Below are 26,404 nucleotides of genomic sequence, written 5' to 3'. Positions count from 1 at the left end.
GTCGTTTTCCTTCGTCCCCTTGGCTAGTATATTTCTGCTCCAATTTAGTTCTAAAAGACATTTCAAGTTAAACATTGTGATCATGGGCGACTCACCGGAAGAGCGGCGCAGCAAGGATGTCGTGCCGGAGACCGCCGCCAAGGAGGCGGAAACTGGCAAGGGCAAAAAGGAGAAGAAGGAAAAGTCGGCCGAGGGCACTAAGCCGGTAAGTTGGGCTGACAAGTGGCGCATAATTTGCCTGGTATTATTGATTCAACAAAGCCAAACGCCACGAATTGCCACGGCGACAGGCCGTCAGGTAATCTGGCAGGGAATGACTTAATGGCATAATCATTTGTGGTTTTATGGCTAACCTCTACGCACTCGAGCCGACTCGATTCCATTAATTCGAAAGGAATGGCAGCCGCTGCAGCGAAGAACTGGTCGGGACTGGTGAATCTTTGCCTGGGCCACGAGCGTGAGAAGGTATACGATTGATTTTGCCATTATGGTTACAATAGGGTATTGATGTCTTTTTAATGAATTGATGCTTGTAACGGGATGTGAACACGGGAACCACACGGTTCGTCTAAAATTTGGCCAAGTCACGCCATTTCTTGTGGGGATTCTATTGGGGGTTTGGGTATCGCTGTGGTTCTAACTGTGGCCTAACTAACATGCATATTCGGTTTCCCATTTCATCGACATGCAGAGGCCGGCAAGCAGCCAGCGCGGATCGCTGACCAAGTCCCATATGGGCGTTTCCTTGCCGATGGGTGGTGCTCCGGCAGCCAAGGTGAGTCCGTTTAATGCCCAGCTAGCTGTGTTTATACCCTGATATCTGCTTTATTCCCAGCCCACCATGCGGTTCATGCCCACCTACCGCCTGGAGTCCAAGAATCCGCTCAACAAGGAGCGCGTGGAGAACATCATTAAGGCGGTGATGAACCGACACTACAACGACGAGTACATGTTCCATCCCAAGCACTCCCTTCACATGGCCGCGCAAGTGAGCGAGGAAATCAAGAACCGCATCAAACTCGACAACTACGACAGGTGACTTTGGTTCGGTGGTCAGTCTTTGTCCAACTAAACAACGTTTCGCCCCAGATATCGCTACATAGTGCTGGTCACTGTGGGCGAGTTCCTGATGCAGGGCCTCTACTCCATGGTCAACTTCCTGTGGGATGCTGAAAAAGACGGATTTGTGACCTACAGCGTGGAGAGACCGTCGTACTTTGCGGTCTGCACCACCTTTTACCTGTACTACGATTAAAAACGCGATTCCAGGACCCTGACGCGTTCCACTTGGTAATAAAATTGATGTTGATGCTAGCAATGGTGCTTAATTTCGTTACCTTCCTTGGTCAGCAGATGGTTCACTTTCTTCCACACTTGCTTGCACTGTAACTCACAACTCACATTTTTAACACGTAGGATGCGATAGGTGTCGTTTATTTGGATATCAGTACAATAGTTTGATATAATATTTTGTTGAATCATAAATTACTCTCGAACATCCGTCTAATGATGCAAGACAACTGCGTTTGATCGTTATTACTACCTCTGAGTGTACTGAGTGTACGATTGGTATATATAAATAATAGATTTGCGAACACACGCATACACAGCACATGCACTGGGTGAACTGCTCGGATTGGATTATCATTGTGTATAAACTGATCTTGGTCCGTGGAATGACACTTGAACTCACTGAAGCAAATGTAGCATGAATGCTTGCATAAATTATAAACAAAACACTATTCTTATTCTTATTCTTCTGTTGAGCGCAGCCACAAGAAAACCAATGTAACAATTGCCAAACCAAATCAAACAGCATAGACATTTTGGAGCAAATGCTACACGACGTTCTCTCTTCGGATGGAAGACGGATATTGATCGGGGATCGGAACACGACATGGAATCGCCAGCCACTTACACGCACCCAGCGGCCAGAAACACCAAAGAACCTCTTGGAGATCGAGGGGAACTGAAACTCAGCTGGAGTTAAGCACTTCGCACTGATTGGGAAATTGCACTGCAAACAACTTCTGGAGCCACTTCGCAGTCTTATTTTGGACCCAACTGGACAATCAGACCACTACTGGGCGCACTTTTGGTCGCACTGCCTTCTCGTCATCGAACACAAACGAAAGGGCAAAGGCAAAATCATCAGCGTAACACAAATCAAAATGGAAAATCAATTTTTAAGGAACACAAAAACTTTTCATTGGCATTATTTCGCACTACTTGTTGATCATATGCGGACACTCGAATGGAGTTTTTTGTTTTTTAGAAAAAATTTGATTTTGGTTTTTACTCATGTTGTTTTCATACTGTTGTACACTTTAACATAATAAAATTGGATAATTTGTATGGGTAGCTTTAGATACAATCATGAACGATTTTTCAAACTTTTTAGCACAATAATGAAAAGGATGTATAAACTTCACTGTCACTAACACATCGAGAACTTGAACTAAAACCAAAAGAGAGATCCTGTCTGCAAAAGAAGGTTGATTAATGGTTAATTAATACGGGTTTTTGGGTCATGAGGTGTGGGTGAAGTCTCCTCGGTTCTGCTTCTGTCTCTGTATGTGTGCATCATATGTGTGTGTGTGTGCGTGTATGCGGTGCTTGGAGGAGCCCCATACACGTCCCTTGCATGTATGTGGCCCCCGGTTGTCCTCCACGTGGGAGAGGACGAGCTAAGATACGACTACGGCTGCTATGTTATAATTAGATGTGGCGGAGATTTTCCTTTAGCACTGTGGCTAGTTATTACCTCCAGTTTGTCCTCCCATCCCCACCGTCGCCAGCCGCTCCAGCTTAGGCCGTTCCGCCGCGCACCACCACAATCACCAGGTGGTCCTCCTTCAGGCCCTCCTCCGTCAGACTGTGACAGGTGCGCTTTAGCAGCTCTGTGGAGAAGTCGCAGGGGGGGAAGGCGTACAGCACCCCAGTAGCCTCCGTCTCCTTGTTAAGCAGCGAGATCACGCCAGCCGCCTCCTTCTGCTTGAGATAGGAAACCAGGTTCCTTAGTGGTCGCGTCTGAACGCTGGCATCGTCGCAATTGGTGTCATTAGTGGAGCCCGCCAGGCCCATGAAAATGGCGTGCGACGATGAGGATGCAATACGTTTTTGCACGTCGTCCAGCTTGGGCGGATCCAGTCGCAGTCGCTGGGTGATACGTAGGTTGTGCTTGCCCTCCTCATCGCGCATGAGCGACTCCACAATATCCGTATCTCCGTCCGTCAAATGGAACTTGGCTGGGAACAGTGAGCTCTTGAGGATCAGCGCTCCGGTCCACACTGTGCTGCACTTGCGCGCCACCTCTGGAACCGTACTGGCTGATGCAAGGGCGTCGTTGCGACGAGTCGAGGTGTCAGAGTCGGATCCGGGAGAGCGAGTCCGCTTTAATGGGGATCTAGAACGAGAGCGTTCTACACCAGGTTCCCGGGAGCTGGAGCGGGCTCCCCTGTCGTAGGATTCTCCTGGCGGGCGTCGCCACTCATCCTCCACTCCGCCGGGAGGGGGAACTGAAGAAGAGGAACCTGCTAAGGAGCCAGGATGCGGCGGCCTATGCACATCGTTGTGATAATGGTACATGCCTCTTCCTCTACCGCGATATCCACCACGTCCACGGTAGCCACCCCTAGGTGGATACGGAGAATAGCCACCGCGCGGAGCGTAGGCGGCGGACTCTTCGTAATACGGATCGTATTCCGGACGTCTGTACTCCAACGCACTTTCATCATATGGCGGCTTTGAGCTCTTGAAAGGTGCTGCCGGTGTGGCGCCGGGCAACTCGGCGAAGTCCGTGCGGAGTCGACGCTCCGGTCCACCCAATGGGAATCCTCGCATCTCCTTTACCGCCGCCGTGGCTGCCTCCACCGTCTCGTACTGAATATAAGCGTACGGCTCGCCCTTCTGGTATTCAATCTTCTTGATAGCACCGAAGCGATCAAACTCTCGCTCCAGCTGAGTGACAGAAGTCCAGGCACCTAAGCCTCCGATCCACATACGAGTTGCCGGAGTCACTTTGCCGTATCCGATCTTGCATTGAAACTTGCCAATGTACTGGCCGGACAATTCGATCTTCGCACGGTGAGCCATATCCAGGTTTTGGTAACGTACAAACGCGAACGCGTTCCCCGTACCCGGCGGCGGTCGCTTGATGTCGATGTCATCTACAACTCCGTATTTGCCAAAGATGCGACGCAGTTCGTCGTCGGCGATGGTAACCTCCAGATTTCCTGCAAACAGTGTGCGCGTAGAAAGAGGATCATCCTCGGGCTGCACATGGTGCAAGTAATTGGGGAACTTGTCCTTCTTGCTCTCAGGTTTTTCATAGGGAGCGTGTGGGCGTGGTGCTAATGGCCTCATAGGAGCATACTGATGGGGCGGCGCATGGCCGTGGAGGTGATGCGGATGGCCGCCGCGATGCATAGGTGGTCCGCGTGGCGGATGAGGATAGTCATGGTGCAATGGGCGGTAATCACGTGGATGGACTGCGTGCGGATGCATATGGGGAGGACCGTACCGGTCGTAGGGATCAATTGGAGGTCGACGGTGATCCAAAGGAACGCCTTGTCCCATAGGGGACCTCGAGTAGTGGTAACGTTCGTAGTCCGGTGGGGACATTGAGTGACCGCGTGGTCTGCAAAGCATCTTAGATTAGCCAAGGCTGACAATAGAAATACAAAAACAAATCCCACCTATATTCCGGTCTGGTTGTGGACTTGTACACCGGCTCCACAATGGCCATCTTGTCGTAGATGATCAGGCGCGGCTTATGGTGCTTTGCCTCGCGTGCATCTTCAGGCGTTCGGAAGCAAACGTAAGCAACCCGTTCATCCAGGTCGTGCGCCAGTCGCACGCTAAAATCGCCGAACTTCTTGTACTCGCGGTACAGTGTCTCCTCGATGAAATCGTCCGGAGCCTTTGGCGGCAGTGCGCTAACGCAAAGTACCTTGTAGCCAGCTGGTCGCTCTGCGGGCGGTGGACCACGCATGTAGGGCTCCCGGTGCGGGGAGCCATAACGACTCGGCGAGCGGTCCAATCGACGTCGCATGCGCTCCGGCGACAGGCGCTCCGGCGAATCGCCAGGCACGCCACTGCCGTTGTCGTACCCACGACCCATGCTTCGCGAGTTGCGCGACAAACTGCTCCTGGAGGCCGGGCCCGGGGAGCGCGAGGCGCTACGCTTCATGTTGTGAATTTTGATTGTGATACGATCGGCTCCGGCTCCGTCTCGATGACTACTCATGGGCGGCTATTCCGGGGCGCTTTATCTCGGTGTGTGCTGCCTGAGAACTTTCTGGCAATTTAGTTCCGGGGATTCTGCGAAGAATTCGAGATTTGCTTTGTGAAAGTACTAGCGAAATGCAAGAAGACAAGCGGCGGCCAGGTGAAAAGAAAATGGCGGCGCCCCGCAGACAAAGAAAATCGCGTTAAGCGGGAAAAATTCTAAAACCCGAGCACTTCAGATCGTTTTTAGAGTTCTTACCACTTCCGGCTCTTTTGGATGTAATTTTTAAGTGCTAGATTACTAGTAAGTCGCTGATATTCCACAGATTCTTCAATTTCCTCCGGCTTTGCAAATTCTGTATGCGTCGAAAGTTAGTTGCGGTATTCGATAACGATACGTGGTTCCTATCGCCATTGTTGGCCGTTCATGTTATCGAGCCATCTATATAGCCAAACGGTTGATTCGTATTAATATAATTATATAGTTATAATTATATAGATTTTCAATGTAGTCTTTAATATGTTTCTAATTCTGTAATATATTTCGGAGAATTTAAATATACAAATAATGTTTTTGCTATCGCCATTGCTGGTCCCATTCATGTTATCGAGCCATCTTTGCCCATTTTATAGCCAAACGGTTGATTCATTTTAATATAATGACATAGTTATAATCATATATATTTTCATAGTAGTCTTTAATATGTTTCTATTTATGTAATATATTTCGGCGAATTTTAATATAAAAATAGTGTTTGCTTTCGCCAATGCTGTTCCGTTCATGTTATCTAGCCATTTTTACCCGTTTTATAGCCAAACGGTTGATTCATATGAATATAAGGACATAGTTATAATCATATATATTTTCAATTTCTGTAATATATTTCGGTGAATTTAAATATAAAAATATTGATATCACCGTTCTAAGTATTAGCTCTTAAAAATTGTAAGATCTGAAAGTTGGCATTACTGTTCATAATCGCGACCGATTTAACATTCGCCGTATTGTTGCCGATATATGGCCACAAATGTGGGAAAAGTAATTGAAAATATGACTTTATTCTAGCCAGCCGTGGCTTCATACGCCAGAAACCATATATAAAATGTACTGTCACAAGACTATCTTTCTGATTAATAAAATTCATGTCAATCGAATAATCCATCGTTTAATTGCAATTGATAAAAGTTAGTTAGCTACTTTAATCGATATAGTCGGGCCGAACTGTCTGACAACTGACAAATGAGGCGCTACCGCATTCAAAATCGTCAAGGCTGCAGGTAAAAGGAATCACAGGTAGAAATCTGTTAAATGCAGTTTAATTCTCGGTACGCCACCAGATGCAGGAAAACCCAAATGCTTTATTAAGAAAAGGGACTAGGGCTTACACAGGCTGCACATACGATTTTTCCGGGTATAAAGAGTGGCGCCTGCTGCTGGGTCGTGGCATTGTTCTAACGGAAGCATTGACGAAATGGTTCATTTATTGACTGAAAAGAAGACGCAGGAGGTGGCGACCAAAGCCCCCAGGCTCCTTCAACTTGGCGGACACGTGGGGTTCGACACCCTACCGGACCAGCTGGTCAACAAGAGCGTCCAGAACGGCTTTAGCTTCAACATCCTGTGCATCGGCGAGACCGCTCTCGGAAAGTCCACTCTCATGGACACACTGTTCAATACCAGCTTTGGATCCACACCGAGCCCGCACAGCCTGCCCAATGTGAAGCTGAAGGCAAATACATACGAGCTGCAGGAGAGCAACGTCCGCCTGAAGCTGACCGTCTGTGACACGATCGGATACGGCGACCAGGTTAATAAAGCGGACAGCTACAAGGCTTTGGTGGAGTACGTGGACAGCCAGTTCGAAGCGTATTTGCAGGAAGAGCTCAAGATCCAGCGGGCGATGGCCAGTGCTCATGATGGACGCGTTCACGCCTGCCTGTACTTCATATGTCCCACGGGTCATGGTCTGAAAGCTATGGATTTGGTGTGCATGAAGCAGCTTGACACTCGGGTGAACATCATTCCCGTGATCGCAAAGGCCGACACCATCTCCAAGTCGGAGCTGTCAGGGTTTAAGGAACGCATAATGGACGAACTACGGCGGAACAATGTGAGCATCTACCAGTTTCCCATGGACGACGAAACAGTGTCCGAAACCAATGCTGCGATGAACGGCCATCTACCGTTTGCCGTTGTTGGCAGTACGGAGTTCGTAAAGGTGGCCGGAAAGCAGGTTCGTGCCCGCCAATATCCATGGGGAGCGGTGCACATAGAAAACGAGGCGCACTGCGACTTTGTGAAGCTGCGCGAGATGCTCATTCGCACTAACATGGAGGATCTGCGCGAACTGACTCACACACGCCACTATGAGCTCTTCCGCCAGCGGCGCCTACAACAAATGGGCTTTGTGGACGTGGACAGCAACAACCAGCCGGTGTCCTTCCAGCAGACCTTCGAGTCGAAGCGATCCGACCATCTGGCTTGTCTGCAGGCCAAGGAGGAGGAAGTGCGCCAAATGTTCGTTCAGCGGGTCAAGCAGAAGGAGAACGAGCTGAAGGACAACGAGAAGGAATTGCACACCAAGTTCGACCGGCTAAAGCGGGAGCATTTGGAGGAGAAGGCCCAACTGGAGGAGGCCCGTCGGCAGCTGGAGGAGGATTGCCAGGAGCTGCAGCGTCGTAGGCTCCAGATGGCTAATGGTTCGCACACTCTCACCTTGGGCAGGGGCAAGAAAAAGTAGTTAAGTTTGGAATGTTTTCGATTTTGCGAGTCTTAACATTCATTTTAATAAAACTGAAGATGTATACTAATTTTGATATTTTATTTGATATATTTATTTGACTATAATTTCCAATTGAACAGTTTATAAAGAAATTATATTAAAAGAATTTTAGTCCAAGTTATGAATTCCAGTAATTTTAGTCGTATACTTAAATACAATAAAAATTTAAAATACAATATAGAAAAAGAGTATACATTTTTCGGTAATTTAAAAATACCAAAATATAGAACGTTTTACATATGTATGTATGTAAATAGTGAGGGTAATGTTTGGAGAACGTTCTATATAATCCAGACCTAAATATTATCGTAATTACCAAACGAAATACGATAGAAATAGGATAATTTTCGCGGAACTGTTTTATGACGGTCATAACGCATATGTCTCTCCGAAAGTGGATCGCCTGAAACCCTGGATTAGTCGCACAGCTGTAAACGAATTTCAGGTTTTCCAGCCCTTCCCGCTGGCCGCCCCTTCTGTGGATGTGGACTCGGCTGATAGCGATAGCAATAGCTAGCTCTCCGCTGTTCTCGCCGCCTCTCGCTCGTTCTCTGGCACGCCAAGTGGAAAAATGGGAAATAAAATTATAAATATGCCAGCAGCGTGCATCGGAACACAATGGTTAGTCATTCTGTGTGTTGCGATGGCAGCGAGCGGTACTAACTTGGACAGTGGAATATGCCCGGTGGCTGGGGAATCCGGCTGCCGCGGAAATCCTCCAGACCAGGCGCGCTACGACAACTACCGCATTTACAACGTGGAGTTCGAGAACCAAGAGCAGATAGAACTTTTCCAGAAGCTGGAGGAGCAGAGCGACAGCCTCACATTCATCGGCCATGCTCGCGAGATTGGCCAGAAGTTGTCCATTCTGGTAGCGGCCCACCGCGTGGCAGATATCGCTGATCTGCTGAAGACCTACAAGGTCAAGCATAGAGTGTTGGTAAGTTTCTAGAAATAGTAACCAATAAATTACAAACTAAACGAGACTTTCCTTGTCAGACCTACAACTTTCAGGAGAAGATCGACCGCAATCTGGCCGAAGTTCAACCGGAAAGCATTGATGCCTCTCAGCTCGACTGGCGGCACTTCTTCCACCTGAAGACCATCTACGAGTGGCTGGACAAAATGGCCGAGAAGTACCCAAATCGCGTGACCGTACTGGATATGGGCAGCAGCACCCAGGGCAACGCAATCAAGGGCGTAAAGCTGACCAGCAATGCTAATAACAAGGCCATCTTCATTGAGAGTGGAATTCATGCCAGGGAGTGGATTTCCCCAGCCGCGGCCACTTACATCATCAACCAGCTTCTGACCTCCCAGGATCCGAAGGTGCAACAACTGGCCCAGAACTACAACTGGATTATCTTCCCCTCTGTGAATCCCGATGGCTACAAGTACACATTCGAGCACGACCGAATGTGGCGCAAGAACCGTCAGCTGTTTGGCACCTGCCGCGGCGTGGATTTAAACAGAAACTACCCCGACCACTGGAACTCGACGGGATCCAGCAGCGATCCCACCCGCTACGATTATGCAGGACCCTCCGCTGGAAGCGAACTGGAGACCAAGCGCTTGATAGATTTCATACGCGCAAATGCGGACAAAGAGCAAATAAAGACATACATCGCTCTTCACTCCTACTCTCAAATGCTAATGTTCCCATATGGTTACACCAAGGAGCGGGTGTCCAACTACGATGACCTGCAGGAGTTCGGCAAAAAGGCATCGGCCGCAATCAAGGCGGAGAGCGGTAGGGATTACGTGAGTGGTAGTCTGTTCGAGACCATCTACCCGTCGAGCGGCGGCAGCATGGATTGGGCGCATTCAGAGGCGGGTATTCCGATTGCCTACACCTTCGAGCTGCGTGGTCCGCCAGACAGCCAGGACTTGTTCATTCTGCCCGCCGTGGAGATCCAGCCCACGGCCAGCGAAGCCTTCACTGCCATTCGTACCATCGTGGAGGCGGCGGCCGAAAAGGGCTACTACAAGTAACCATAATGATATTACGTTGCAAGCATTTTCTACGTTCAACGATATATTACTTTATCTTTTTAAAAATAAACACACGTAAACGCAAAAGGCAATGTTGTGGTTACACTTTATAGCATTAAACGATAAGGATCAGGCGGGTACGTCGCTTGTGCGTGATATATGGTTAGATTAGGGTAATTCTGCCCCACTAAAGTTAGGGTTTCACGGCCCTGGTGATGTGGTTTCTAGGCGAGAGGCGCGGATCGAATATGGCCTCTATCTGTACTTGGCAGTCTGCAAGATAAATTTTTGAGTACCTAATATAATTTGTGCTAAAAAAATGATTTATACCATTTTCCATTAGAAACAGGCAGCGATCATAAAGAATAATGCTCTCCACCAGCGGAGCCATCATTAATCGAAGTGTATAGAATGAAACTATCCGTTGCCAGTTGGCCAAATCTGTTTCCGTCTGCCGGTTACTTAAAATTCGGCTGTCCAGACCTTCAAAGCGAGTACCCTGTACGGCTTTCTGGAAATATCTGCTAAAATTGGTTTAGACTTGTATATATGTCTTTGGAATTGGTCTTCTTACTGGTGAAACGTCATGCCGGGTGAGTACTTTACATTTCGCAGGGCACAGTGCCGAAGCTCTGGAAACTGATGCACTATTATTCGCTCGGCGGCGGCTCTTAGGGAGTGTATGCGGAGATGTTGGTAGTCCCCCATCCGCAGACGATCGTGATACACTTCCATGGCGTGGCAGGAGATCTCACGGGCCTCGTAGCTGAGTTGGCATCCGTTTTTATCTTTGAGTACACTGCTTAACGGGTACCCATGCACTTGCTCCCTGGGATGGGTAGCCTGGGTGGTCATCTTCTGGTAGCAACAGCCCACAAAATTGAGGAACTTGGCCTGCGGGCAGCCGAGAAACATGCGCATCAGTGTCGGTCCCAGATTGCCACAGGGATGCAGGCCTATAACACCAAATTGGAAATTGTCGTCTGTTAGCTGCAGGGCCTGCCGAATACTGGATAGGAACTGCTCTGGCGTAGTGCTGCTCTCCAACCGATGTGTAAGGTGTACTGGTCGCTGAAAGTGTCTGGTTTCATCCTGTGACAGGTGTTTTGCTGCCATGGACTCCAGCTTTAAGTCAATTTCCCTTGCTTGCTGATTGAGATCAGGTTGCATCTCATAGCAGCACACTCGTAGTCCATACCCGTAGCCCAAAACACGTGCCAGGTGACCGACACCAGCCCCAAAGTCGACAATAAAGTCCACAGGAGTTTTTTGTTGACTCAGGGCACAGATTTCGGCCATTCGAATGATTTCATGGTGCTTCTTTGGCTTAACCCGCTTTAGGAACACGTATTTCAGCTTTGGGTGATCAAGAAGTGAGCAAGGATGGGAGTTCTAAGTAGAGAAAGATATTTTAAACTGATTTTGGTTCAAATACTGACGGGATTTTACCAACATCAGGCGGGTGCTTTGTTACACGGCTGACGCAGAGTTTCCTAAGCTCCTCTTGCAGGTTCTTCAGCTCCAATGGCCATGCCAGCTGGGTATTATGATTCTCATTTTGAAGCAACTCTCCAAGGTTCTCCAGAGGAATGCTTTCTAAGTGCTTCTGCCAATTCCCTGGAAGTTTACTCCAATGATCGTCTATGAAGAAGTCCTGTAAATAAGAATTGTATCATCAGTCTAGTATGAAAAACAGTAATAAGGAAAAGTCGCAAGACAGAGAAGGCGAAAATGCATGATCAACATGAGGTATCCCAGGAACACACCTCGAAGTAGGAAGCCCTATTATGGTTATCCTTGCGATTATGGTGCCCACAAAACAAAGAAAAGATTCCTTTTGGCGGAAGACACCGGCAGGAGGTGCACAATAGGTTTAGTCACTACAAATCTTCTCCAGCATTACTCAATGTGCTTAATTAAACCGCCAAACAAAGCTAACATCTTAACAAAGCTAACTTACCAGTACATAGGCATCCAACAGCCATTCATATTTCTTTAACAACTCCAAACCTCTTTCGAGTTTTTCTCTTACCACCAACATTTTTAACAAAGAAATAATAAATATTTGTACATCAAAACATTACTTTCCTATGTACGTATGAACCGTTTTTCATAGTCGAGTTTCCAACCATTCGCTGGGTCCACAATATCGATAGTCGAGTACAAAACTTAAGAATGGTATATTGACATCAAAGTTTTCCTCGAAAAACGCGATACTATTTCAACCCAGAATATTCAGATAAATTCATATAATAAATATAGAAAAATATCAAGTTTAAATTTCTTTTCGGAATTTTGCGGAACTTGAAAACACGGAATAAGTTCACAGCCTCCCGACTATTCGATTGGCATTAAAAACATCGATTCACACGTCATCGATGTTCTTGCAGCCCGCTTTCCCACCTCTATCGCCCAACGAATTTGCATAAAAAACTTTCAGCGAGCTAAAAGCGCGCACGGCGTTACGGATTCTGGTGCAGTTTGCTAGCTTTTCCGCATTATTTCGTCCTGTCAAAATTAGTTGCCTCTGGCATATGCACCGTGTCCACTTTAGAGTGCTGGTGAATACGGAAAAGTTCCCTATTATCGACGACGAGCGCTCGTGAAGTCTTCTTTTGAACTGCGAATTCAAGTGTTTTGTTTGTTGTCCGCGCTGCTCGTCGTGATTAACATGTCTTATTTACCGTTGCGAAGGAGAAACCGAAAGTAGAATCCGCAAGCCGCAGAAACTGTAAATTATGTAAAAGTGTATGACGAACAACAAGTCGTTCTGTGCGTCAGTATGAGTGAGTGCGTTGAGTGAGCTTATCAGAAAAGTTTAATGGAGGCTGCGCCGGTAATTTCTCCATGTCACCACCCCAGTCTGCAGCAACAACAACTGCACGCGGCGAACAACAAAAGCAACTGTAAATAACCGCTGCCCTTTGATGAGCGCCCCATTAAAAACTGTAAGTCGACGCACATTGCACATCATTGTCGCATCGTTGTAATATTTGCATGTACGTACACGTGTGCATCCATACATATGTACGTACATCGCTATGTTGCCCTCACCTTGCCCTCGTCATCTCGCTTTCTGGCCCTGCGCCAAAAAATTAACCCCATCAAGCCGATGGGGTGTCAGCAGGTGCAGTTATTCGTACCCCAGATCAGGGATGCTACGGTTTCTGAAAGCTGATTGTTTTCGTAGAAAACGTTTGGCTGTGATCAAAATCGTTGTTTTCCATCTTCTTCACATTTCAAGGATATAAAGAAATCAATTTACATTTAATAACAAGTACACTGAAAGAAATTTTAACAAGTTGTAAAGTAAAATTGCAATATGTATATTCACGAAAAAGAGGAAATATTGTAGAACGAATAAGTATAGCTCAAAATCGTCATTCCCATACTTTTGCATAAACGAAAAAAATACGTAGTATCAAATTGTACCTGTAGGTTTTTCGTATAGGTTCGATACACAATTAGCATTAAATTCATACTTTGTGGAGTGTATTCAATTACCAACCATTTGCAAATACCAACCAATGCAAACCAAATGCACTCGACTTTGCTCTGTAATTTGGTCTTTGTAAGTTTCGGGGGATTACTGTACAACTTTTCAAAGTTAACTTTTGTCCTAATTGGACTTATTTTCGTTAACAAATTAAATAGGGAGTATTCGTATTGATTAGAATTCTTGAACCCCTCCCAAATAATGGTTTATAGAAAGTATGAAAAAAACCAAAACCACGGAATTTTTTGAATATTATATTTGTTTATAATTGTTCATACATACATATATGGAAAAATAATAAATCCTCACAAATAAGTGTTTATTCGGAGCGAGCAGAATAAATCTTTGTATACTTAAAGTAGCCTAAATTCGACAGTATAGAATATTTTAAATAATATATATATTTGTATGTATTACCTCATATATAGAAGGATAACAAATCCTAACAAAAAATAATTAATTCGATATCATGATGAATGAAATTGAATTTACTTAAAGTAACCAATACCAAACGCACGAAAAACTAATAATTCTACTACGCATGATTCACTTTTCATTAACAGGACAACCAATAATGTTAACAACGGAAAACTGCAGCCACAATGATGAAGACGGGATAAACAAATAAAGGCTTAACAAACCAATTGCGTGGCAAGTCATAGGAGCGAACGATGATGGTCTAGTGCCAAACGCTGTGTAATAGACCAACTTGCCACTCGGCTAAAAGGGAAAGCCAAAAGCCTTCAGACTGGAGGCCTCACTCACGCTGAAGCGCATCTTTGCCCGCAAAATTGGCTACAAGGCGAAATCGAAGTCAATTTTAGCGGCCATGCGCACGAAACACCTGATCCTGATACTGATCGGAGTGATAATCGCCACGATCGTCTTCATCGCATTTGGTCCAGCCGGAGAGCCGAACGACTCATTCAAGAACATCGTTGTCCAGACGCACCAGCAGTTCAAAGAGTTCCAGGTGAGTTGACTCACGTTTGGGGGCTCTTGAGTGCCGGGCGACACTCTGATACGGACACTCTGCGCCCCAAATTATGCTGAATGACTTAGATAAGGGTATTAAATAACAATTATCTGTTCGTATCTGGCGCTGGTGCGTTGAAACTGTCACAGATAAATCGGGAAAACTGAAACCCCAGTGCACTGTTTGTCATTTGTAGTTTCTTTGATTCGAAGCGCTTGAACTTATCGCCGGGGTGTAGCTTGAATAATATAAATGCGAATCTAATTGTTTTACAAGCACGCCAGCTATGATTCACATGTAGATTCCACTATCAGCATATAGTCAAGTGCCTATGTACACAGACAGCTAGGACAGGACTTTTCTGGCAATTGCTTTTGGCAGCGTCTGGCTCTTGACATCACACTTGGCCTTGAACTTTGTTCCGCCCCCCCGGCAACAACCAATCGAGTAGCTTATTTTCCGCTCACTCTGTGCTCTTTGCCAAATTGAAGCACGTCCTGCTGGGTGGGCGGGTCGGTTGGAAAGCTAGATACGCCAGGCTGTCTGGCACATTTGGCCAAATCAAACAGCCGGCAGCCAAATGAAAGTCATCAGCATCACTCACATAAGCGTCTGGAAGGCAGAGTGGGCAAAGGGGGCGGCTGTTGACCAGGGTCGGGTTCATTTCGGAACACTTTTGGCCGTGCTCTGGCAAACAAAAACTCGAGGCCAGTGCTGGCTGTGTTTACGTTTCGCCTGCCAGAGCGTTTACTGTTTACACTAATTAGATTCCGGCCGGAGTCCGGTTGCACAGCCCGTTGAGCTATTGGGTAACCGGAGGGAACTGCGGTTAACCACGGCTACAAGACCTCGTCGCTGAAGGATTTCTTGCGTCTTGGGAAAACTTTATAGATTGCATAGCAAGATGGCTATAAATCATCGCTTTGCATTGCATGTTTAGCCAAGCAAAGAAGGTGTTCTTTTCCCATCGCGTACTCATCATAAAGGCAATTTTAATAGAGCCGTATAGCAGAGTCTCTGCTTCAAAGTTTACAACTGGCTGTTATCTCAGCGAGGTAAACAGAAACCTACGATGTTGCTATCATGACAAACTGAGATAATGGAAGCATTAATTAGTAATACCACTGTTTTGATAGGGATCAACGTATCTTCTCCACCCGAAAAGTGAATTCAACGCATATGAAGTTACTTTGTCTGTAAACCAGTTCCCACAATTGCATCAAAATCTAAGGCATTGTTCGTTCGTTTGTTGAAATGCATTCTTTACCCAACTGGTTTGTGCACCAGTACTGCTACCTCTACACATATTTAACTCGAACTACGATATGTGTTTGATTAAATTTCCACATCATACTAATATAGGCAAGCATATAGATTTACCATTAAAGTGATTGACTGTTCGACTGCCAGCACTTGATGCATGTCGAACACTTCCAGTGAGTGCACAATTATTTCAGTGACTAAGACATATTCATAGCACAGCTAGGGTGTTTTCCATTAGCTATTCTATTATAAACCATATATTTTTAAAGCGTGCCTATGTATAAATAACTACTCCAGAGTCTACCTAAAAGTAGTATCAAATTTCCATGCGGAAGTACGTGTATAGCTAAATCCCACCCTTTGGAGGGTTCGCTTCGTGGGAATCAAACAGGTGCTCTGGGATTGAATACAACAATTCGAATCAAAACTGTGGGTATACGGAACTGCTATATATGTCAAGCAGAAATTTATTTAGTAAATTAGCCAATTATGGAGTATTTCTCGGAAATGAGCTGAATGTTTTCCATTTCTTTTTTCTTTCTAATTTCAAATTATAATGCTGCCCCATTTGTGACAATTTGTGTCAACTTTCTTAATGGACGACACTAATCAATGACTTAAATTACAGCGAGGAGCGCGGGCTTTATCAATGCGCTTGCACAGCGATTACTCGTATTTCATATTTACCTGTGTGAGGAGCAAACAGGCGCTATTGATTGCCTATAGCCATCGGTTCAATGTCGCGCCGCCACTCACATGCAGAGCAATGCAATTAAACTGTAGCAGAACGATAACCCATTTAAATTATCCATATGAGGCGCTGGAAACATATGAACGTCGGACTGACCTCTCGACTTTTGATTAACGTTAATAAGTCCGTGGGTTTGCTGATTTTTAATTCATTTTTTAATGTAATTTGACTAATTTTCTTGCTGTGGGGGCTTTGGATTGGATGTTAAGTAAAGAAGCTGATGTATTCATTTTTTAATTGAGCTATAACTAAGTATTTTTAGGTTTATTGTGGGTGCTTCCCTCTTACAAATAGGCATGAGCAATGAAGAATAATTAATCATTTGTGAAATCTTTCCAGGTAATTCATCCCATCCATGTATACTACATCGCACAAAACATTTCCCTGAACTCAGCATCATTCATTCTTTCTCTTTTGATTGGGCCGAAGGCGCATTTAAATTTATAAACCTTTCCCCCCTACAAATTATTAGTCACTAGTCACTTGACAATATTTTATTGGCAAGGCGTGCTTTTTATAATTGCCGAATGAGTCATGGACAATGTATGTTGTATGCGTATTAAGGTTGCCAATAGATAACAAGGTAATTTAAAGAGCAAGGTGCGATAAGACTTGAACCCAAAATCATGCCACTTGTAAACTTGGTCAGACGAAAAGGGAACCAGCGAGTCCAGTCCAGTCCAGCACATGGTCAAATATTTAAATTGGCATCGTAATCAGCGTGGCTCGTTTTTATGATTGCTCTGGCCCATCGCCATCACCCTTTCGAATATCCTGGCACTCCCCAGCGGCCATTAGGCACATGCGACCGTTTCGGAGTCACGCGCCGTGCCACATGGACACACACACAAGTGGACTTCTCGGGACAAGGTTTTAACTGCCGACTTTCTGGCGCTGCGCTGAGTGAGCCAAAGGAATTTGGTGGGAATTTCAAGTGGTGCCGCCTAGGCGTAGGGAAACCGCGACTGGGTTGGGCTCTTTCGAAAGGGTTTCGTGGTTAATTTGTGCCTACAATTTGCAATTCCTAGCTTCGCATGGCAGTAACAAAGTCGTTGAAGGAGATCTTTCCATCTTTGTCCTGATCAATGTCCTGGAACAACTCGCGCAAGTCCTCTTCGGACATCTTCTCGCCCAGGTTGGTCATCACCATTCGGATCTCGTTAATCGTAAAGCTGTTCACTTCGTTGCGATCGAAGATCTTGAAGGCCTGCTTTAGGCAGACCAGACTGTTCTGCTCCTCCAGCCGCTTGCTCATCACGTATAGAAAGTCCTTGAACTGTACCTGTCCACCGAAGTCCACGTCACACTCGTTGGCCAGGTCGTAGATCTCCGCCTCGGTGAGACTCTCTCCAAGGGCCCGCATTACTCCGCCGAGCTGTTGGACAGAAACCCATCCGGACCGTTCCTTGTCATACAGACTGAATGCTTCTCGGATTTCTTCAATCTGGGCCTCGGTCAAGCTGCCGCTCATTGTTTCAAAAGTTTTTCTTTTTTTTTTTTTTGTATTGGACTAATGTTTCATGTTGTAAGCTCCTTTAACAATGAACATAAAGAATTTGAACTGAACACAGACAGAACGCCTACTTTTTGTTAGAGCGAAATGAAGCTAGCCTTCTATACGAGTACTCACATGGAGGCTATCGCATTGTCATCATGTTGACGAACTCTTCGTAATTTATGTGATTGTCCTGATCCAAGTCGTACTCGCGTACCAATTCTTCCAACTCGTCGTCGCTAAGCTTCACGCCCAGCGACGTGAACACATTTTTTAGCTCGGTGGTGGTGATGTAGCCATTGTTATCCTTGTCGAAAATTCGGAAAGCTTCGCGCAGCTCGTCCTCGTGGTTGGTGTCGCGCATCTTGCGCAGAATCACATTGCAGAACTCCGTAGCCACGATGGATCCGTTTCCCTCCGAATCCACCTCATTGATCATGGACTGAACCTCGGCGTCGTTGGGCTGGCGACCCAGGGCGCGAATCACCACCGCCATCTCTTTAGAAGTTATAGCGCCCTCGTTGTCCTTGTCCAAAATGCGGAAGGTGTCAAGGATCAGGACTCGTTCCTCGTGCGAAATATCCTCCATCTTAGCTGGTATATTATGTTTCTATGAAGAGTTGTATATTTCTCTGTTTATATGTAGGCGTCAACTTATGTTTGGATGAAACAAGGTCCTGACATTGAACTCAGTGAAATGTGAAAAATGGTAAAATGAACATCCCCCGGTGGCTTCACTGCGCTGCACAGTGCACAACACCGAATGGCACAAAATCAATATGCTCGTTATATAAGCGCAGTGCCACACGGACAGAGTTGATTGATTCGAATGTCCTTGGGCGAGGAGGCCTTGCAGCTGATCGGTTTCAATTGCGACCCAGCAACGGACGTCAGCTAGTATCTTTCGTTGTTCGTTAACAAAACAGAAGGAGAGTGCCTTTCGAGGAAAGTTCAGGAGTAAAAACGTGCACAATCACCGTCATTGTACCAACGCACACTCAAAAAAAAAAACCTCATTAAGAAATTTATAATATGCAGATATTAGATACCCTCCATTTCGCTAGTCGGAATACTAGAACTCGATAGAAGTTTGCAACGCCAATATATATGACAAAAAAGGGAACTTTTATAGTTCCCGAGATCTCGACGTTCATACGGACGGACAGTCAGACGAGCGGACAGACGGACATTGCCAGAACAACTCGGCTAGTCATCCTGATCAAGAAATCCACGAGTAACTAGTATAGAATTGTAAATGTAAGAGATCGTATTTTTGTTTGATTTCATTTATTGAAAAATCAATCTATGAATCAGCATAGTCTCTATATCATAATATACATATTTAATATAACCAAAACACCACTTTTGTTTTGAGTGTACTGCCATACAAGTGTAGTGGTTGCTATCGGCAGAGCAAGTTTGTCATGCGATTTGGGTTTGGCGCCTAGCCTGCAACTTTGGCGGCTGCCTTTTTGCCGCAGGTTAATTCCAGTGCTTCTCCCCTTCGGCCCTTTCACCTGTCCGCAGTGGGACACACCTGACACCGGTTTTTTTTGGCTGCCGGAGGAGGGGCAGTGCCTGGGGGGTGGGGCAGAGAATGCGGCACGCTTTACTCTGGCCACAGTCTAAGCAAATAATAGACAAGAATTTGACAACGGCACGAGAGGGTTCCATTGTGCGGCTCATTTGATTTTTGGGTTGTGTTTGGGTATTTGTTTGGGCTGGTTTCGCCGGAACAGAGGAAGTGTGCTAGAGCGCCATAATGGAAATATTTCTCACATGTGTGTTTCGGAATTGTTCCTATGACGAGGCAAATTCTGGCCATATTGTTTGACCATTAACGCCGTCTGACCTGACATTAATAATTTTCTAAGAGTGTGTTTTGAAAACCGTACGTCGAAACTTAAATTATAAATGTCTTGTTCACTTCTTGGATAAACCAAAAATATTAATTCAAAAAATTGCAAATTTATTTATTTCTTGCAGGAGAACCTCCGTGTTGGCTTGGAACGCAAAAAGCTCGAAATAGACCCAAAGTATTTACTTCTTCTGGGCTTCACCTCGTCAAATGACGCTGCAGGCCAACAGCAGCAGCTGGATCAGCAAAATGTGTTGGACAACGGGTCACCAGGTCAGCAACTGCCAAAGACAGATTTTTCAGCGCCGGCTACAAAAGCGGAACTGGACCTCAGTGAGCTGCGAGGACTGCGGCGTCCACAGGATGCTGTTACCTTCGGTAGTCAGGCGGGAGATCAAAAGGGCCAGCGGAAGCGGATCACGACGCCGTACAACGGTACGAAGAGCAACTTCACAATCGTCAGCTACGTGCTGGAGGGGCAGGCCGCATCAGCCATCCTGCTGGCCCAAAATATTGCCGCCAAGCTTCCCAGCGAGTACCTGCTAATCTACGATTTGGGCGTTTCCGAGGAGCAACTACGGGACTTGGGCGCCTACTGCAATAACAGCCGATGCTCGGTGATCACCTATGATCTGTCGGAGTTTCCCTCCTTCGTCGCCGATCAGCGGACGCACGCCTACCGCCCCATTGTAATCAAGGACGGTCTTATGCGTTCCCGATCGGTTCTCTTCTTGGAAAACAGTATGCGTGTGCGTGGAGGTTCCGGCCAGCTGCGGAGTCTGCAGAGCATCGTTATGAATCCAGGAGTGGAAAAATCTGGAGTCAAGTCCGCTGGAGTCCTCGGATGGAACACAGCGACGGCGGTGTCCTCCCTGACGCATCCAAAAATGTTCGACTACTTCGAGTCGAAAGCTGAGGAGTTTAACTTTCTTCGGATGGTCGACCTGGATGCTGTCTTCTTCTCGGACAGCTCCTTGGTGACCGAGAAGATCATGCTTCCCTGGCTGAAGTGCTGCCTCACCCTCGAGTGCATCGATCCAATCGGTGAGTCGGGTGAGATGGGTGGTGGTGGTGGCTTAGGGATATGTAAAACTGTCATTAGAAATGTTCCTCAGTCAGTGTGCCTGACCCCAATATAAATCAATCAAACATACGGTCAAACCTCCACCCCCCAATATCTCCTTCGGGGCTGGGCTCGTGTACTAATAACTGTCATTTGCACGGCATTCCGTTGATGGCACTCACATCGGGGAAATTTATGTAATTACCACCTGAATCGGGATTGATGGCAAACGTGACATTGCCTTTCTTAACGAACAATTCATTTTTATTTGACCGGCATTTCCCAACCTAAGTAGTCAACAATACTCACTTTTCGGCTGGTGATTATAATGCTTACCGAGGCATAGGTGAATTTGTAATATAAATAAGCTTTCATTTCCTTGAATTCATTTAAAATGAACTCTGTGTTCACTTCCTGACACTCCTGGCGAATTGAACACAGAGCTCATTTTCAATTGATTAATCCAAACAAAGAAAATGCTTATTTCCAATTTCATGTTATATGCAGTCAAATGCTCATTTGTGCATCTTAATTGATTGATTAGATTCTGTTAAGGATCAAAGGTATTTGGTAATATTCCGTTCGTTCGTTGCTCGGCTTCAAAAAGTGTTTGATAGCATTGGGATAGAATTTTTGTCACATCGAGTGCCTTGTAAGCCTTAAATAGTTCTCGTGTGTAGTTATCAAATGGAAGGGGAGATGTAAGGTTCTCAAAGGTTTCGGAAATGATTTTTGGGTAATGAGAGTCAAAATGTACATCTTTGTAAATTTGACAATCGCTTTGATTGGGCTTAGTTAAAGAGATCGATTGTCTTTTTTCTGAAACAGGTGCTGTTAATTTTCTATTCTTGAGATTTTCCATGTAGTATTGTCGTTGATCCAAGAAATCTCTTTTCATTGCCATTTCGATTAGCAGAGGTGAATCTTTTTCAGTCTTATATTTTTGCAACGAGCTGCAAATTTCACACTCGCATTCGGTCTGGGTACCTGCGTCAGTTTGGGGAACGACAAATTGTTTAGATCGTTTCTTTCTTCGACGATTGGGTGGTTGGGGTTTCTCCTCGGCCAAGGGAACATACTTGCCTTGATCGTCATCGTAAGTCAAGAAGTCCAAGGGTGAATCTCTGCCGTCTGAAATAAACATTTCCGCATTCGTCCTGGACTGATTAATTCTTTTGATCGACGCAAATGTTCTATTTAATTTTTCAGAAATCTCATAGCCCAACGGCGAAACAGATTCATTAAAGTACTCAAAATTGTCGCTAATGCCGTGTTTTAAAATCTCTAATCGATTTAGTTGCTCCAAAAGTTCTAACTTTGAGCCAACTTTCTTGTCGCTGAGCCTGTCAACGTTAATAAAGATGTTAGTAGCAGTTTGTCTAGTGAAATTCCTCAGATTCGTGTCCATGGTACGGAAGGCTTTGCGGTTAGAAATAATTTCTGCCTCCCTTGGTGTGTGTGATTTGGAATCATTGATAGTATCTTGCTTGGAAACTGCCCTCTTGAGATTCTTGAAACCATAGTCGTGGATTTTTAGTCCTTTGCCTAGCTTAAAGTCAAATCCTTTGTTCCCAGAGGATTTGGTCATCTTATATTCGTTGTTTCTGATTCTTTTTGCTGGTGTCTTCGAATCGCGTCGTGTTTCTCTAGTTGGAACCGTGTACTTTAATAGATCTGCAAAAGCGTCTTGCAAACTAACGGCGCTTCCGGAAAACTTCTTTAAAATAGTTCGGTTCATTTTCTCCTCCTGCCTTTTGGGAGTCTTTATATCTTTAAAATCGTCCAGCTCCTGCATAACTGAAACAACTTCTTTCAGTTTATTTGACACTTCACTTTTCCTTCGTTTTTGATGTTGTACGGATAATTTGGAGAGTTTAGATTGGTTAACGATGCTCCTCTTATACGTTTTTTTAGGTTTGAGATTAAGTTGACTTTCTTTCTTAAATTCGTTGGTTTTGATTCTCTTTGCTGGTGTCTTCGATGGTTCAGGATATGTTGTATCGCGTTGTATTTCTCCTGTTGAAATCTTGTACTTTGATAGATTTTTATGCGCGGTTTGCAAGTTAAGGGCGTTTCGGGAAAACTTCCTTAAAATAGTTCGATGCCTTCTCTCCGTCACCTTTTTGGGAGTCTTTATACCTTTAAACTCGCCCAGCTCCTGCATAACTGAAACAACTTCTTTCAGATTATTATCTACTTCATTTTTCCTTCGTTTTTGATGTTGTGGAGGTAATTTGAAGACTTTTGATTTGTTAATGATTCTCCTTTTATACGTTTTCTTAGGCTGGAAATTATTAAGTTGACTTCTTTTCTTAAGTTTTTTGGTTCGCTTTTGGGTAAAGACAAACCTACTAATTAGTCCATGAAGAAGACCCACGGCAGATACTTTTGAGCTTGTTGCTGTAGGTACAGAAAGACTCATTGGGGGCTTGATCTTGTATTTTTCGATTTTAATTGAGTTTTGAGTCCTTGGGTCAATGAATTGTTTCCCGCTCACTCTAGGGGCAATTTCCTTTGATTTTAAATTTTTCAACTCACTCTTCTTAGGGGTATACATCTGTGTAAGTTCCCTGATGTAAATCTTGAAGCTCCTCCACTTCGGAATATTCGAATCTCGTAAGTTCCGGCCCCTTTTAGGAGTAACCAAAGGCATGGCAAGATGTTTCAATTTTCCATTCACTGGTTTTGGGGGTACTTTATAGTACTCTGAACCAGCGTTTATCCTCGCCCTGCTAAAATATTTGCGAGCATGCCTGAACAACATTTTCTGCTTGGCCACAAGCGCTGGACTATGCGTTGATTTTGATAGGCCTTGAAAAAGTACTGGCATGTTTTGAGATAGAATGGCTTTATTAAAGAATTTTGACAGCTAGTGCTTAACCGAAAAAATAAACAATTTTCAAGCCAACTAAGTTGCCATCAGCAAACTTCGGTCCTAAAGCATTCGCGGAACATGCGAACGGCCTCGACAATTTTGCTGAAGAAGAGCATCTTCATCAGTCGCCACATTCCCTTAGGCAGATCGCAGTGTATGTTGCAAGCTGCATAGACGAACTCCTCGGGCCCGATGTCGTAGCCATGTCGGCCGCAGAGCATGTAGTGGGTATCATAGATTATGTACCACGCCTCCACGGTGCAGGCCATTGCGGAGAAGACCTCCATCATCCGGTTCAGTCGATAGGCCAGGAGGAGGAACAGCCCAAAGATGAGGCTGATTATGGAAATTCCGCGAATCTGGGTAAACCGAAAACGATTCTGGGAGGAGTACAGCATTAGGCCCAAGATTTCAAAAATGAGAATGACTGGATAAATATATACCTGTAAAACAAAACAGAAGTAGTCAACAGTATATATATTAACAAGTACAGCCATTTTCTTAATATAGCTGAGTTATTTTATCTCCGTGCATGACTCATGTTTATTCACTCTAACCAAATGCGTTGTGATGGCTTAATGGAGTAGTTCTGACTTACCCAATGTGTCTCCACCAAATTAAGTAGATATACGCTCCTATTGAAGGATCCGATCAATGTGCTCAGCAGCAGTACAAAGTAGTTGAAAGGTCCGTGTCTCCTCCAATCTCTCCAAACGTAGAAACACGTATACAGAAACACAGTGAAAACCATGGATAATGGCATGACAAAGTTGTAGGGCAAAGGATATTTGAGAAACAACTCAATGCAGGGCAAGGTGCAGGCAACCTGTAGCTGCAATATGGAGTTTATTATATTACTTTTTAAATTTAAAATGGAAGCTGAATAACCTACGACTAGTATGCTGTAGAATCGGCGCACTAGGCGTCGTCGGATTCCAACATCGGTTATGTCGAATTCATAGGTCCTTTGCAAATGACCGTTGGGCAACAGCAGGTCACATTGCACAGCGATGCCCGGGGCTTCCGATTTTTCCACTACCAATACCGCGTCCATTTCATCATCATACTGAGCTGACACTACCGCCGCCTAATGCCCATTTATATTATTCTATTTGATAAGGCCAGTTTTCCAGTTAATCGTTTATCTAATTTACCCCATTTTCATTTCTGTTTCCATAAACACCCCATTCCACCACAAAGAAAAAATGTTAAAATAATTCGATTATACATATATTGATTAGCCATTATTAACAGTAATCTATTTTACGAATTGTGCGCTCTGTAGAAAAAGGCTCATAGAAATGGTTGCTTTAAATTGATATAATATGTAACTCATATATTTGAGTGGTCGATAATTTTAATCCCCCTACTCCTAGTTACACGGGTATACTAGATTTGTTGACCAGTATGCAATAGAAAGTAGAAATCGCTTCCAATCTAAAAAGGGTGCCCGTTTGTCCGTCAGTCTGTCCGTATAATAGATTAATTTCGGAAACTATATGAAGGAATTTGCGACTTGCTTATCTTCGCCTCCCTTGCATTTTTCAGATGTGTTAAGGGTACCCAAAAGTCGGGGCACTCGACTATACGTATACCTCTTTATTAAACATAGAAGACAATGTGTAGCATAGGAAAAGTCGGAGGCTAGATTCGTTTCCATTCTTGTATATTTTGGGTATCCTAGCGTAGCAAAGTAAAGCGTATAATAATAATTTCTTTATATTACTAGGTGCTCAATCGAATGGCTGCAAGTTCAACAAGAAGCCGATGTTCCGATACTCTGGATGCCACGGCTACGATGCGTCCGCCTTCAACATCGTGCTGGGCCTCACTTTCCAAATGGACACCTCTGAATACTCGCTGCCCGGCGACAGTCCGCGCAACATATTCTACAAGGAGACTCTGGAGCAGGCGACCCGTATACTGGAGAGCAGGCGGCGCAACAGCAGCGAGACCTCCGACCATCCTTTCACGGACGACTGAGATGGGAAACCTAAAATTCGAACTGGACGAGAGCGTGGCCAAAGCATTTGATATAACTTTTTCTACCGACAACCACACAAGCGGATACACTCAGGCGGTGAAGGAGCCAACTGAGATTACTAGGAATATCGAAGGAAATGAGGGTTATTGATGTGAATTAGATAAAGGGTAGCCGATTCCCACTTAAGCAGATATAGACAGATGACTTGGCGTCCAAGAAGAGATCAGAAATGAACAGACCACAGCACAGTAATTAAGCGTAGCGTAATAATGTGCAGTTTATCAATACTTATAACAATTTAGTGCAGCCCTAATTACTTATTTAATGAAATATACATACATGAAAATCTGTGTTAATGTCCCCGTGTTTTTGCTGCGAGAGTCGATATTTGTGTAAAAGCCCCTGTTTAGTTAACTGTCCCAAGTGTAAATACATAAAAACATCAAATGGCATACATTTTGTGATTGTATTTTATAGTTACTCACGCGTAGACAAACATATACAGTATATATATATAAATATAAATGTAATGTAACTATCCTAGAACAAGACGAGCCAAAAAGTAAGTTAATAAAATTCTGAATTACGAATACCAAGTAACACTCTTCTTCTGGCTTCGCCAATTGTTCATATCAGGTA

The 26,404-nt window shown here is 44.9% G+C and overlaps 10 protein-coding genes across 15 annotated transcripts; 4 read left to right on the top strand and 6 right to left on the bottom strand.

Moving 5' to 3' along the window:
* The first annotated feature begins 72 nt into the window (after positions 1–72).
* LOC6733466 (dynein light chain Tctex-type protein 2B) lies at positions 73–2,134 on the top strand. Of its 3 annotated transcripts, none has more exons than XM_016167290.3 (5): positions 73–205; positions 692–775; positions 836–1,035; positions 1,090–1,290; positions 1,354–2,134. In XM_016167290.3, exons 1-4 carry the CDS (start codon positions 83–85, stop codon positions 1,253–1,255), a joined length of 573 nt encoding a protein of 190 aa, XP_016026418.1. In that variant the 5' UTR covers positions 73–82; the 3' UTR covers positions 1,256–1,290; positions 1,354–2,134. The 3 variants fall into 3 exon arrangements, with proteins under 3 accessions (XP_016026418.1, XP_016026419.1, XP_039148868.1); XM_016167291.3 differs by having other exon boundaries at positions 1,351–2,134; XM_039292934.2 differs by lacking the exon at positions 73–205 and adding an exon at positions 312–465.
* LOC6733465 (RNA-binding protein spenito) lies at positions 1,414–5,668 on the bottom strand. 2 transcript variants are annotated; one of them, XM_016167619.3, is made up of 3 exons: positions 5,532–5,668; positions 4,698–5,322; positions 1,414–4,639 (listed from the first exon to the last, which is right to left on the bottom strand). In XM_016167619.3, exons 2-3 carry the CDS (start codon positions 5,246–5,248, stop codon positions 2,809–2,811), a joined length of 2,382 nt encoding a protein of 793 aa, XP_016026417.1. In that variant the 5' UTR covers positions 5,249–5,322; positions 5,532–5,668; the 3' UTR covers positions 1,414–2,808. The 2 variants fall into 2 exon arrangements, with proteins under 2 accessions (XP_016026417.1, XP_016026416.1); XM_016167618.3 differs by having other exon boundaries at positions 5,489–5,648.
* A 775-nt stretch (positions 5,669–6,443) lies between these two features.
* LOC6739314 (septin-2) lies at positions 6,444–8,040 on the top strand. The gene is made up of 2 exons (XM_016172148.2): positions 6,444–6,507; positions 6,568–8,040. Exon 2 carries the CDS (start codon positions 6,702–6,704, stop codon positions 7,968–7,970), a length of 1,269 nt encoding a protein of 422 aa, XP_016026415.1. The 5' UTR covers positions 6,444–6,507; positions 6,568–6,701; the 3' UTR covers positions 7,971–8,040.
* Positions 8,041–8,261: 221 nt separating this feature from the next.
* Positions 8,262–10,096, top strand: LOC6739313 (zinc carboxypeptidase). Its single transcript, XM_016172149.3, has 2 exons — positions 8,262–8,952; positions 9,012–10,096. The coding sequence occupies exons 1-2, from the start codon at positions 8,584–8,586 to the stop codon at positions 10,002–10,004; spliced, it is 1,362 nt and encodes a 453-aa protein (XP_016026414.1). The 5' UTR covers positions 8,262–8,583; the 3' UTR covers positions 10,005–10,096.
* Positions 10,097–10,098: 2 nt separating this feature from the next.
* On the bottom strand, positions 10,099–12,133 carry LOC6733462 (protein RRNAD1). Of its 2 annotated transcripts, XM_002080483.4 has the most exons (5): positions 11,965–12,133; positions 11,458–11,658; positions 10,579–11,396; positions 10,335–10,525; positions 10,099–10,277 (listed from the first exon to the last, which is right to left on the bottom strand). In XM_002080483.4, exons 1-5 carry the CDS (start codon positions 12,043–12,045, stop codon positions 10,198–10,200), a joined length of 1,371 nt encoding a protein of 456 aa, XP_002080519.2. In that variant the 5' UTR covers positions 12,046–12,133; the 3' UTR covers positions 10,099–10,197. The 2 variants fall into 2 exon arrangements, with proteins under 2 accessions (XP_002080519.2, XP_016026410.1); XM_016167614.3 differs by lacking the exon at positions 11,965–12,133 and having other exon boundaries at positions 11,454–11,658.
* Positions 12,134–12,373: 240 nt separating this feature from the next.
* Positions 12,374–26,361, top strand: LOC6733456. The gene is made up of 4 exons (XM_016167292.3): positions 12,374–12,952; positions 14,064–14,473; positions 19,972–20,887; positions 25,511–26,361. The coding sequence occupies exons 2-4, from the start codon at positions 14,330–14,332 to the stop codon at positions 25,762–25,764; spliced, it is 1,314 nt and encodes a 437-aa protein (XP_016026403.1). The 5' UTR covers positions 12,374–12,952; positions 14,064–14,329; the 3' UTR covers positions 25,765–26,361.
* Positions 16,970–17,961, bottom strand: LOC27206152 (calmodulin-1). The gene has a single exon (XM_016167613.3). It carries the CDS (start codon positions 17,959–17,961, stop codon positions 17,515–17,517), a length of 447 nt encoding a protein of 148 aa, XP_016026408.1. The 3' UTR covers positions 16,970–17,514.
* Positions 17,931–18,670, bottom strand: LOC27206151 (calmodulin). Of its 2 annotated transcripts, none has more exons than XM_016167612.2 (2): positions 18,121–18,670; positions 17,931–18,051 (listed from the first exon to the last, which is right to left on the bottom strand). In XM_016167612.2, the coding sequence occupies exon 1, from the start codon at positions 18,572–18,574 to the stop codon at positions 18,128–18,130; it is 447 nt and encodes a 148-aa protein (XP_016026407.1). In that variant the 5' UTR covers positions 18,575–18,670; the 3' UTR covers positions 17,931–18,051; positions 18,121–18,127. The 2 variants fall into 2 exon arrangements, with proteins under 2 accessions (XP_016026407.1, XP_016026406.1); XM_016167611.2 differs by having other exon boundaries at positions 17,968–18,070.
* LOC27207035 lies at positions 21,309–23,736 on the bottom strand. The gene has a single exon (XM_039292929.2). The coding sequence runs from the start codon at positions 23,734–23,736 to the stop codon at positions 21,457–21,459; it is 2,280 nt and encodes a 759-aa protein (XP_039148863.1). The 3' UTR covers positions 21,309–21,456.
* LOC6733455 (protein lifeguard 2) lies at positions 23,826–25,023 on the bottom strand. The gene is made up of 3 exons (XM_039292933.2): positions 24,674–25,023; positions 24,380–24,613; positions 23,826–24,224 (listed from the first exon to the last, which is right to left on the bottom strand). The coding sequence occupies exons 1-3, from the start codon at positions 24,833–24,835 to the stop codon at positions 23,826–23,828; spliced, it is 795 nt and encodes a 264-aa protein (XP_039148867.1). The 5' UTR covers positions 24,836–25,023.
* Positions 26,362–26,404: the final 43 nt, after the last annotated feature.

The sequence above is a fragment of the Drosophila simulans genome, chromosome 2R, assembly GCF_016746395.2.
Source record: "Drosophila simulans strain w501 chromosome 2R, Prin_Dsim_3.1, whole genome shotgun sequence".
NCBI lineage: Eukaryota > Metazoa > Arthropoda > Insecta > Diptera > Drosophilidae > Drosophila > Drosophila simulans.
Note: the sequence above shows the minus strand (reverse complement) of the source record. Positions and strands in the feature narration are given on the sequence as shown.